At 34.7% G+C, this 12,758-nt stretch overlaps 1 protein-coding gene across 3 annotated transcripts in view; it reads right to left on the reverse strand.

Annotated features, from left to right (window-relative positions):
• The window catches only part of CSMD3 (CUB and Sushi multiple domains 3), a 1,210,091-nt gene that overhangs the window by 298,031 nt on the left and 899,302 nt on the right, over positions 1-12,758 (reverse strand). For all 3 annotated transcript variants that reach the window (XM_058564813.1, XM_058564812.1, XM_058564811.1), the window contains 2 exons: positions 12,574-12,700; positions 9,821-10,023 (listed from right to left, as the gene is read on the reverse strand). In XM_058564813.1, coding sequence (XP_058420796.1) covers positions 9,821-10,023; positions 12,574-12,700 — 330 coding nt within the window. The remainder of the gene's footprint in view (positions 1-9,820; positions 10,024-12,573; positions 12,701-12,758) is intronic.

The following is a 12,758-nucleotide window of genomic DNA, read 5'->3' on the forward strand; positions in this document are numbered from 1 at the left end:
GAAAATGAAAACACGAATTCAAAAAGATATATGCACCCCTATATTCATTGCAGCATTATTTTCAATAGCCAAGATATGATACAACCTAAGTGTTCATTGGTAGATGAATGGATAAAGAAGTGGTATATGTATATATACAACAGAATATTACTCAACCATAAAAAAGAATGAAATCTTCCCATTTGTGACAACATGGATGGAACTAGAGGGTATTATTGTAAGTGAAATAAGCCAGACAGAGAAAGAAGAATACTGTATGATTTCACTTATATGTGGAATCTAAAAAAAAAACAAAAACAATGAACAAACAAAACAAAACAGAAATAGACTCATAGATACAGAGAACAAATTGGTGGTTGCTAGAGGGGATGGGGGTGGGGGGAAGGACAAAATAGGTGAAGCGGGTAAGAGGTACAAACTTCCAGTCATAAAATAAATGTCACGGGGATGTAACGTATAGCATAGTGAATATAGTCAACAATATTGTAATAACTTTGCATGATAACAGATGGTAACTAGTCTTATCAGGGGATCATTTTGTAACGCAAATAAATCTTGAATCACTATATTACACACATGAAACTAATATAATATTGTATGCCAACTGTAATTCAATAAAAAATTTTCTAAAAATTTTATGTGACCTTTGTTTCATTAAAAGAAGACTAAAAAACAATTATCTGCTTAAAGTTTAAAAAATGTATTATGGTATTAACACATATAGAAGTGAGATAAATGAAAACAACAACCTGAAGGAAAGAAGGGGGTAATGGAAATACACTACTGTAAGGTTCTTACATTATATGTAAGGTGGTGTAATATAATTTGATGGTAATTTTTGATAAGTTAAAGATGTATTCTATAAATATTAGAGTAAGTGCTCCCTCAGTAAATGTTTAGGTAAGCAGTTAATGGAGGAAGAAAAAAACAATGACGGAAAAAAAAGAACAATGCACAGACGGGTCCAACAAAAAATAAATAGCAATATGATAAACAAACTCAACCATATGAATAATTACATTAAACATAAGTAATCTAATGGTTTAAAAGACTACATTTAAAAGACAGATATTTTTCAGACTATATAAAAAAATCAAGACTCAACCATGTGCTATCTCAACCATGTGCTATTTAGAGTAGAAACTTACTTTAAATATAAAGACACTAATAAGTTAACAGGTATACTATAGTATAAATGGTATACCATGCAAATACTAATTATAAGATATTCATATCAGACAACGTAAACTTCAAGACAAGGAAAATTACCAGAGAAAAAGAGAGCTATTTCATATTAATGAAAGAGTCAACTTATTAAGAGGACAGAGCATCTTAAATGTATGCACCTAATAACAGAACTTCATAATACATCAAGCAAAAACATGACAGGACAGAAAGAATATATAGACATCCACAACTTCAGTTGGGCATTTCAACACTTCTCTTCTATTAGTTGAAAAAAAAAAAGTAGACAAAAACCCAGTAATGTCTTAGAACACTTCAAACACAACACTATCAATCAACTGTAGCTAATGGTATTTATATAACCCAATAATGGTAAATGCACATTCTTTCCAAATGCATGTAGTACTTTTAGAAAACCATATGCTGGACTATAAAACAAGTCTGAGTAAATTTAAAATTATTGAAATGTTAAAATTTTAATGAGTTTATAGTATCAGATGTTTCATCTTTGATACAATGAATTTCCAAAGATTATCCTTCATTTCATGAAATGGATGTAATAAATAAAACTTGGAATTAAAATATTTTAGGCATGTGATATTATTGATTCTCTATTTGAGACAACTGATATGACTGAAATAAAATTGGATTCATTTAACTATTTGTGAGGTTCTGCTAAGGAAGCTGACATATTAACACTTTTCCTACATGTAGAAAAGAATTTAGAATATAAAGTGATGTAATTAGTGTAGCAGAGTTTTCATTTGCTCTAAACGAAAAGTCACACTTTTTTAACAGATTTATGTCTTCTGGTTTTTACACGGTCAGTCACACCACTATGATCCTCGAGTGTGTTAACATACATTGTGTGCAAGGTGCCTTATCATCATCACTTTTGTTTATTTTTAATTGAGATGTTATTGAGTTTTTTGATGATTAGCATGTCAAAAAATTGTGGGTTTTTTGATGATTAGCAGACATTATGAGCAATTTGTACATACTCCTTAATATTTAAATACTAAACATCTAAAAACCATGTAGTTAATCCAAACAGCCACTCCAATGATTTATCAGCTTAAAATTTGTAGACAATTTGTTCATAAAACAAGAATACCAAGTATCAATATCTTAAAATATTAATACACTGTCAGGTCTAAAGTCTCATCAACATCTCGTGTTTTAATATCATACACTCTACATTCTCAATCAAAATATCCCATCTTTCACATTAGGTTAATAATTTCTTAAGAAAAATTAGCCTATTACTACCAACGATGCAGGGTGCCAGGGAATATTCCAATACCAGGGAGCACTTTTATTTAGGAAATAATTCCACTAAAAAGAACATGGCTATAGAAGATAGGTACTTTAAAATAATCAAGAAAATGAAGAAGATGGAGTTAATACATTATCATGTCTTCAAATCACCATTTAATTCTTTCATTTTTTAGAATATAAAATTTCCCCCTTCATAGCCTATAGAAGGTTAACATGATATACAAGGCAATAAAATCTCATTTAATTCAGTATTATACTAATTTTTAGGTTGTACAGAAAAATAACCAATCAGCACATGATTTTCCCTCTAAAAATTTTTTTTTCTTTAAAGATTTTATTTATTTATTCTTTTTCCCCAGTAGGTAGTTGTATGTCATAGCTGCACATCTTCTAGTTGCTGCATGTGGGACGCGGCCTCAGCATGGCGGGAGAAGTGATGTGGAAGCGGTGCGTCGGTGTGCGCCCGGGATCCGAACCTGGGCCGCCAGCAGCAGAGCGCAAGCACTTAACCGCTAAGCCACGGGGCCAGCCCTCCCTCTAAAAATTTTTTTTACCACTTATCTAAATATGTTTTATTGAAATGAGATCATGTGGGATTCCCTGCTTTTGTAAGCACGTGTTTCTGGATGTACTAAAATACTTTGATTTACAAATAGCGAGGAAACACCATTCTAGATTCTTTCCTGCTATCTTTTTGGGCTTAGTTTCTACTTTTGCAAGGATAAGTTTGTCTGACATCTTTGTTAATCTCTGCACGCGCTCTTCTTGACAGCCCCCATTGGCTGAACTGGCCTTCCTTTTGGACATCTTGGTGGAATCAGCTTTCTTAAGAAATGAATATCCAGTATGTACTTTTTAATTAAAAATGCAGTTTTTAAAATTCCACTGCTTCCGTAAATGTCTACTGCAAAATAATTAAAAATTATTTCTATGATAAAATAAATAGTTATGAATTTACCTCATAAAATAAACAACAAATACACTCATGGCAAGATCATTCAGACTACATTCTGTAGCTCTACAGCACGTCTGCTGAGCCTCTATTTCTGTACATATTTCAAGAACACATATTTTTCCCTAATTCTGTCAATTCATGGCCTGACAGTTTTATGTATCTTTCAAACCACAGCACAGACTATGAAGTAACTTGCTGTAATACAAAATAGCTGCCTGGGCAACAGTATCAAATTCTTCTTCCACTTACATCCAAGATCACAATGGGTTAGGTGTTCACATCTGAGAATATTTCATCATATCTACAAGTGCCTTATATGCTGCTCTTGAAAAGAAAGTGTGAATTACCTGGCAATTAGAAAAGATTGGGAAATAGAGATGGGTTATCAGTATTTATCTTTCAAATTTAGTCATGTATTATAATTACTCTGAGCACTGTGACCATATCTCACACACTACTAGACGAGATCAACTACAAAGTAGAGATCTAATAAATACGTCTTGGCTATTTTAACAGAAATATTAATTCCTGGGCCTTGGAAAATGACAAAGGATTTATAGATTTTGAATGTGGACATAAATATTCCAGGAATATGGAAGAGAGTTCGCAAAAGAAGCAGAAATGTGAAAGGACATTGTCCTTCAGGACAGTGAAGTTAGATGACTGGGTGTGCGTTAAGTGAATACTGACGGATGAAGCTGGCAGGTAGTTTGGGTGCAAATTGTGGAGGCTTTAAATGTAATTCCAAAGTTTGGAACTTGTGACTGTGTGGCTATTAAGGAATTTTAAACAGAGGAGTGATGTCTGATTTGTATTTTAAAAACATCAGTCAGGTGGAAATGTGAAGAAAAGTCTGGCTGGAGGGATAATGAAGCGAGTGGCTAGTCAACTGTTACAACAACGCGGGCAGGAATAATGAGAAGGGAACAAAGGCAGGGGCACCCTGCAGTCCCTTTGAGGCTGGGAGACGCCAACGTCTCATGGCTAAGGGATCCATTTCCTTGAGAATTTTCAACAGTATAAACTACGGGCTTTGGTATTTTGTATTACCCAGCAGGGGCAGATTCTTAACAGAGAGGTCAAAGAGTGAAGAGCACAGAAAACGCTCTGTCAAAAATCAACTATTCTATGGGCAAACGACGGCACGATACCCAAAGACATCCTCCCCGTGGAACTAAAGTGGGACGAGACAGGCAGATTACAAATTTAAGCAGGGGATATGGAGGCTGACTGCTGAGAACCAAGGACAGCACATAGGACAGCATGAGGTAGCAATGTCAGACTTAAGCAGCTCTGATTAAGTCTATAACACCAAGAGGTGAAGCGCCAGACTCTACAAAGAATGAATAGACCATGAAATAGAAGGCATGAGGCTGCTGATGTGGCTGGATGATTATGAAGTTGGTGTGTGACCTACATTTCAGTGAAATTTACTTTGCACCAAGTTCAGTGAAATACATTTCATGGGTTGCATTTCGTTGCTGAAGGTAGTTCTGCTACCATTGCCTGACTCATTCTTTTCTTTATCTACTACTTGACACTGAATAAACAACAGCTATTTGCTCAAAAGAGGAATGGGCATTGTAGTGGTAAGGGGAGTGCGGCTAGAATAAATGTCTTACTATTAAAAGGATGATACATCCTGATTTGGCTAAAACTGTCCTGGTTTATGCCTATTGTCTAGCCTAATTTTTAATAGTGCTCCTTTTGCTTTCAAATATTACCTTAGATTTAAACAATAAATTATGTGATCATCCTAAACATCCTAAATGTCTCTTTATATACATTTAGGAAGACAAGGGTACTCACAATACATTTGGGGAGCAAAGATCACATCATTAAAACGTCTCCAGAACAATGAAAGATAAACCATTTATTTTCATCATTTTGTGGGGAAAAAAATACAGCTGGTGCCTGGAGCATGGGCTAGAATACGTTTTATAAAGAGAGATCAGAAATGTTTTATAAAGAAATGTTTTATAAACATTTAAAAGTGTTTTATACAGAAGTCAAAAATGTTTTAGAAAAAGAAGTCTTGGTTCTGAGTCCGGAAGAATGAGCAAGACAAGCAAAAGGGAGCAGAAAAAGATTTAAGGTGAGAAAGAAGGTTTAGAGACAGAAAGCAGTAAGGGGGGTATGTGTGTGTGTGTGTATTCATGAACCTAAGAAAATTTGCCTGAGTGAAAGGGCAAGTGCATTTGAGAAATAATTGGAGATAAATATGCTTAATATCTGGTCCTTCGTAGACTCTCCTAGAATGGACAAATGAACAAATGAATGAATGGGTAACTCAGATAGATTTATTAGGGAAGAGGAATTTAGGTAAGGCACTGAAATGCCAAATTCTGACCTGCAAGCCAAATATGACCTATATTAGTGGTTTATTGGCCTACAGTCTATTAACATTCTCTTTAAGATTTGAGTTTTCTTTGAAAATTAGATGACTTTACATAAAATCCTTATTTCAAGTTCCACTTTAAAATTAGCCTGTCTTCCTATAGGGCAAAATGACTAGGGCCAGAGGGAGGCAACTGACCCTTTGAAATGGGCATGCCTGCACTCCAGCGTTCCCTCATCCCTCTGCACTGCTTCACTTTTATAAATCACCTGCTTTTTGAAAATGTGACCTTCGATGCGGTCCTTGGGAGCATAATCAGGAAAACAAGCTGATTAAATTGTAGAACTTCACTGTAACTGATAGCATATAACCGAAAGCTTTCTATTTCCTCTAGCATATTAATACATGTGTCTAAATAATGATGCTAGCATAATAACAGTAACAAGTGCTAAGCATTTACTATGCACCAGGCACCCACGCGAAGCTCTTTTCAGACGCGTGCGGATTTGAGTCACAGCACTAGGGATCGGCTAGCAGTATGACCTTGAGCAAATTAACTCACTTTCTGAACCGCAGTGTATTTATTTGGGAAATGGGGATGATACAACATATATCACATGGCTTTTGTGAGGATTAAATGAGATCATGTGTATAAAGCACTTAACATGGTTCCTGGAACCAAGCAAGACATCATTCAAGAAAAGAATATTTTTGCAATTGAAATCTGAACACTTGGAAACCTGTGTAAGCATAGACACAGATTTCCAACCAAGAGACTAATTTTCTTTTTTTTTTTTTTTAATTTTTTGTTTATTGCAGTAACATTGGTTTATAACATTGTAAAAATTTCAGGTGTACATCATTGTACTTCTATTTCTGTGTGGACTACATCATGTTCACCACCAAAATACTAATTACAACCCATCACCACACATATGTGCCGAATTATCCCTTTCACCCTCCTCTCTCCCCCTTTCCCCTCTGGTAACCACCAATCCACTCTCTGTCCCTATGTGTTTGTTTATTGTTGTTATTATCTACTACTTAATGAAGGAAATCATACGGTATTTGACCTTCTCCCTCTGACTTATTTCACTTTGCATTATACCCTCAATGTCCATCCATGTTGTCACAAATGGCTGGATTTCATTGTTTCTTATGGCTGAGTAGTATTCCATTGTGTATATATACCACAGCTTCTTTATCCATTCGGCCCTTGATGGGCACTTAGGTTGCTTCCAAGTCTTGGCTATTGTGAATAACGCTGCAATGAACACAGGGGAGCATGTACCTTTGCAAATTGGTGTTTTCAAGTTCTTTGGATAAATACCCAACAGTGGAATAGCTGGATCATATGGTAGTTTTATCCTTGATTTTTTGAGGAATCTCCATACTGTTTTCCATAGTGGCTGCACCAGTTTGCACTCCCACCAGCAGTGTATGAGAGTTCCCTTTTCTCCACATCCTCTCCAACACATGTTTCCTGTCTTGTTAATTATAGCCATTCTGACAGGCGTGAGGTGATATCTCATTGTAGTTTTGATTTGCATTTCCCTGATAGTTAGTGATTTTGAACATCTTTTCATGTGTCTGTTGGCCATCTGTATATCTTCTTTGGAGAAATGTCTGTTCAGGTCTTTTGCCCATTTTTTAATTGGGTTGGTAGTTTTGTTGTTGTTGAGATGCATGAGTTCTTTATATATTTTGGAGATTAAGCCCTTATCAGATGTATGGTTTGCAAATATCTTCTCCCAATTGTTAGGTTGTCTTTTCGTTTTGTTGATGGTTTCCTTTGCTGTGCAGAAGCTTTTTAGTTTGATGTAGTCCCATTTGTTTATTTTTTCTATTGTTTCTTCAAGAGACTAATTTTCATTGATTGATGCTATTTACAATATATTAACCCTCAAAGTAATTTTATTTCAATGGGTAGGTTTTTAGTTTCAGATCAGTAGTAAAAATTACTATGCACCTTAAAAGAATATTTTGAGGACAGATTTACTAAAGCTCTGGTATGACACATATTGCTTCTATAACTTTAATATGCCCTACAAATACAATAAATCTAAAAGTGCATTGCTAATTTCACAAATCTACATTAAAAATTCCCAGAAATGCACATAAAACAGCTTTTTTCTATTAAGCAGTTGCACTTTGCATTCACAAACACTAGCTTGAAGCACCTTTTCACATGATTGTATTGAGATATTTAATTACAATAACCATTTAAGTGTAAAACATTATGTATCGCTACTTTAAGGTAAAAGAAAGAACTATTAGCTGCCAAACTACCAGTAGAAAGAACTGAAATCAAAAAGCAGTCATGAAGAGTTCTCTGAAAAATTATTCCTAACTTCAAAAATAGAGAAATAAATAGTAGGAAATAGAAATAAATATGAAGAATGTTTAATTGGTGTTTCAGAATTAGAAGCCATTATGTTCATGAATTACTTGATCATTTTCTTATTTTTCATTTTGTCAAAAGATATATTTAAAGTACAAATTTACAGATATTGACTCCTCTACACTGTCTTACACTTCTCTCTCTCATGAGCTTGGTTTATATAACACAAAACAATTCATTATGTTAGTCAATTATGTCAAGCAACTGTGTTCTATGAACAAAAGGACAAGTTAATTGTTTAATTGTACTGACCAGTTGTTTACCTAAAGAGATATATTTTGTTGACAGTCATTTCAAAAGTTCTTCATGTTTTGTCTCTTATTTTCAAAGGATTTCAATTTTACGTTTATTCATGTAAGGATAATACTTCATTAGGACCCGCTATATATTCAATACCAAGTACTGTTCACACGTGATCATGTTACAACCTAATAACCTATTTTTCAGATAAGCATTATTATTCCTGTGTGAATTAGAAAACTCAGTCTCAGTGATGAGGTCAGGTGCCCAAAGTCAGCAGTCAGTAAGGAGTCAGGACTTGAATTCAGGCACAGTTGAAGAATAACGGTTTGTGCTCTTTCCATAGATGATCTTGGAAATCTGGATAGGTTTCTGTTAATAGGATTTTTTCAAGACTATACAATTAGAAGATCCATTAGATAATCTTCTCAAAGAGATAATGTGTGTTTAATGTGTGTATTGATATTTCAATAAACATTAAAAGAAATAAAAGTAAAAATATAGAAATTAAAATTTTTGTTTTCATTCATTTTCTCCAGCCACTAAACTAAAATTCCTTTTACAGAACAACATATATTGGGCCAGTTAGCAGTGCCATAAAAGGAAAAAAAAGAAAACAAGCCTTGAACACCGGTAATTACTTACAATGAATGACATTATTGTTATAGGAAATCTTTAATTTAAAAGTAGATCTAAAATATTTGTCAAAGATATCTGTGAATATATAATTAAGATCTTTAACAGAAGAAAAATGAAATTAGTAAAAACATAGGGTTGCTTTTTTTGTAATGGCAAGTATTCATTTCTTCCTTATCTACAAAAATTTCACATTTTAAAACATACACTTTTTGGGGCCGACCCACTGGCACAAGCGGTTAAGTGCGCGCGCTCTGCTGTGGCGGCCCGGGGTTCGCTGGTTCAGATCCCGGGTGCACACCGAAGCACTGCTTGGCAAGCCATGCTGTGGCAGTGTCCCATATAAAAGTGGAGGAAGATGGGCATGGATGTTAGCCCAGGGCCAGTCTTCCTCAGCAAAAAAAGAGGAGGATTGGCAAATGTTAGCACAGGGCTGATCTCCTCACCCAAAAAAAAATAAAATAAAACATACACTTTTATGGTAAATGTAGATTACAAGTTTTTGTAATGTAATTATTTCATTCACTCAATTATTTTAACACCACCTTTACTTTAAGAAAAATTGGTTCGACAATTGGAGAGAGAGTCTTAACAATTAATTAATGATTAACAAAGTGAACTATATTTTTTTCCAAGTATATTTTACCTTAACTTGCTGATGAATAGGCAGACTAGAAATAAGAATAAGATCATTAAAATTTTAAAATTAAAATTTTGAGCAGTAAAGTTAACAGAACTAGTTAATAGCATTCTTATTTTGCATCTAAGAAATAAAATAGTAACTCACTTGAAAACTGAATTGCAAATCCAGATTTGCTGATATAAAAATCCGTGTCAAACTGAATGGTTACTATGTTGAGAGTGCTATGGATTCCTTCAGGAACAAGAGATCCACTAATTTCCTTTAAGAGCATCTCGTTTTCTGGTGGACCATCCCAAACTCGGAGTATATCATGCGATGCTTCCGTATCAAAAGCAAGAAACTGTAGGCTGTAGGAAAACCATATACTTCTGTTTGATTATTCTAACCACAGGTTTAGTTTCAAATAAAGAATATAACAAATATGCATCTTTGCCTTTGTTAGATATTCCTTTTATTTTATCAGATAAAAAATGAATTATGTAAACAGCATATATAACCTGAATGAATTTTTCTTGAGCAGTATAGCTTATTTCTTTAGAATATGATGAAATGTCCTATTATACCACCTTTGCAAATTCAGAAATTTCAGGTATATATATTCTTTTCAGTGTTCATGAATTTTAACTGTGGCAACAGCAGGTGAATCTTCTAGAGGCTCTTGTACATGTCAGGCACTGCGCAAAATGCATTACAAATATTTTCTTTGTTTAATTGTTATAATGACCCAATGAAGCAGAAACAATTTTTATCTCAATTTTACAAATGTGGCAAATGGAGTTTAGATAGAGTAAATAAAATTGCCCAAAGGGTGGCAGAATAGTGGTCTGAACTTAAGTTATCTGACTCCATAGTATACATATTTGTCACTGTTTCAAGTTTTGTTTCTTTGTTTTATCAGAATCAAATGAGGTTTATTCCAGGAATGCAAGAATAGTTCACATTCAAAAACCAATCAATACATGTTATCACAATGACAAATATAAGAAAAAAATCACATGAACATTCCAATATATACAGAAAAATCATTTTAAAAAATTCAACATCAGAATTCCATGATGGATGGAATTCTGATGTTGATTCCATTAACATCCATTAATCTAGGAGTAAAAGGAAACTTCCTTAATTTAAAAAATAACATCTATCCTCCCCCAAACAAATGAACAGAAACTGTTTCATGTTAAATTTACTCTGCTTTTTGTCTAACCTAACAAAATCAGTATCTGCTACTGCAACCACAGGACCTCTAGGACCGGTTAAAACTGACTCCATCTTATGGACAGAAGGTTAAGGTTGTTTTTCAGGGGCAAACCAAAAAAAAAAAAAAAATGCAAGTCACATGGCCAGAGCACACGCAGAGGAGAATATCTTGACCTGAAATAACACCTTGAACCAAAGACTCTCCCACCACTGAAACAAAAGGACCAAGACACGACCAGAACTTGAAAGTCGGACTCTCTTCGGAAGACAGGGGTCCATCATGTAGAAAGATCTGGTGTTAAAAGCCCCTTCCACATCTTACCATAAATGTTTAAAGCCCTCCAATCAAAACCTGCCCTTCCAGCATGTCCACAAACCTGCCTGCTCCCCCTAACCTCTTAAATTTTGCCCCAAACCCTGAAGCAGGGAGACAGATTTGAGAGCCTTGCCTCCTGTCTCCTTGCAAGTTGACCTCACAATAAAGACTTTCCTTTTCTCAAAAGCCAGTGGTGTACACACATTGGGCAGAGAACGTCCTTTTTGTGTAGTAAGGATACTTTTCGTACTGGTGCCAAAAACTAGAAATCCAATTATATCAACATGCTCAATTCTTTCTATATATATCACATTCATGTTTGATATGTGACTTGTCATAGATTTAAATTTTGGTTGTAATTTAATATCAAATATTATTCTTTAATTTAAAAAAATCCCAGAATCCTGTTGAATTCAATATTTTCTACTAGTTCTACTATTAAATAAAATGATGCATGATCTACACTAAAGAAAAATAGGCTGAGAATTGATCCAGTGTAGCCTGGAGTTCTGCAAATTCTCTTGCAAAAGCAACACACTGTTCACATCCAGCAATGCATGGAGTATACCTTTCAGTGGGTTATTTGAAGGATAATACCTGTTTTCTATGACCTCCTGCACCACCCAGAAGCCTGTCTGAAATTCCATTTATATAAAGCAGCAATTGTTAAGTTTAAAGTCATTGTTTTGTGAGAGATAATGCGCTAAATAGCTCATACGTCAAGGAGGATTTGTTCATTTATTAAGCCATTCCCAGTCATAACCATAATAGTTAAACCAGGACGGAGAGTACATGTTAGCCTGGGAAACCTGATGCTTGTTGATCTAGGAGGAGATGGTTCTGTCTTCATCTAAGAGGCATCGATGTGAAGAATTGTGAGCCATCTAACTAAACTCAGCAGGAAAGAAAAATCAAACAGGGTTAAAGAGGCAGAGAGCAGATGCTCCAGAGATACGCCTAAAGCCCAGGAAAACAGGTAGCCGTCACTGAGTCCCCTTCTATTCTTTCTTCTAAATGTTCGTGAGGCTAAACTTATGATAGGGACCTGCACAGCTTTGTATACATATCAAAACAGCGGACTCAGCATGTTGAGTCATCAAGAGTAGAAGTCACTAAGAAGCAGGAAAAATTCTCCAGCTCTGCACCCTCCTATAACTACGAAAAGCTTCCCTCCAAGGGATTATAGCAGGGACCACTGTGGCCCATAAATCAATAAATCATGCTTATGAATACTTTTTTCATATTTCAAACAGATGGAAACCAAGTTTTTTCTTGCCAAGGTTAAAAAATATTGAAAAACCTTGATATTGTTTGATATTATATATAGGAACGGATCAGGAAATTCAGATTCCCCAGTAATTTTGAGAAAATGAAATCCATTTACCTGACAATGTTTCCTGGATCTACCTCAATCATCCACACGCAACGCAGATTATTATCATACGGAAAGGGATAACCAGGAGATAAGATTCTTCCTGATGATTCTCCTTTAAAACGACCTCCACATTCAGCTAATAAAAAATAATAAAAAATTTGCCAAAATTTAATGCCAACCTTTTCAAACAACCT

Source organism: Diceros bicornis, chromosome 21, assembly GCF_020826845.1.
Source record: "Diceros bicornis minor isolate mBicDic1 chromosome 21, mDicBic1.mat.cur, whole genome shotgun sequence".
NCBI classification, from domain to species: domain Eukaryota; kingdom Metazoa; phylum Chordata; class Mammalia; order Perissodactyla; family Rhinocerotidae; genus Diceros; species Diceros bicornis.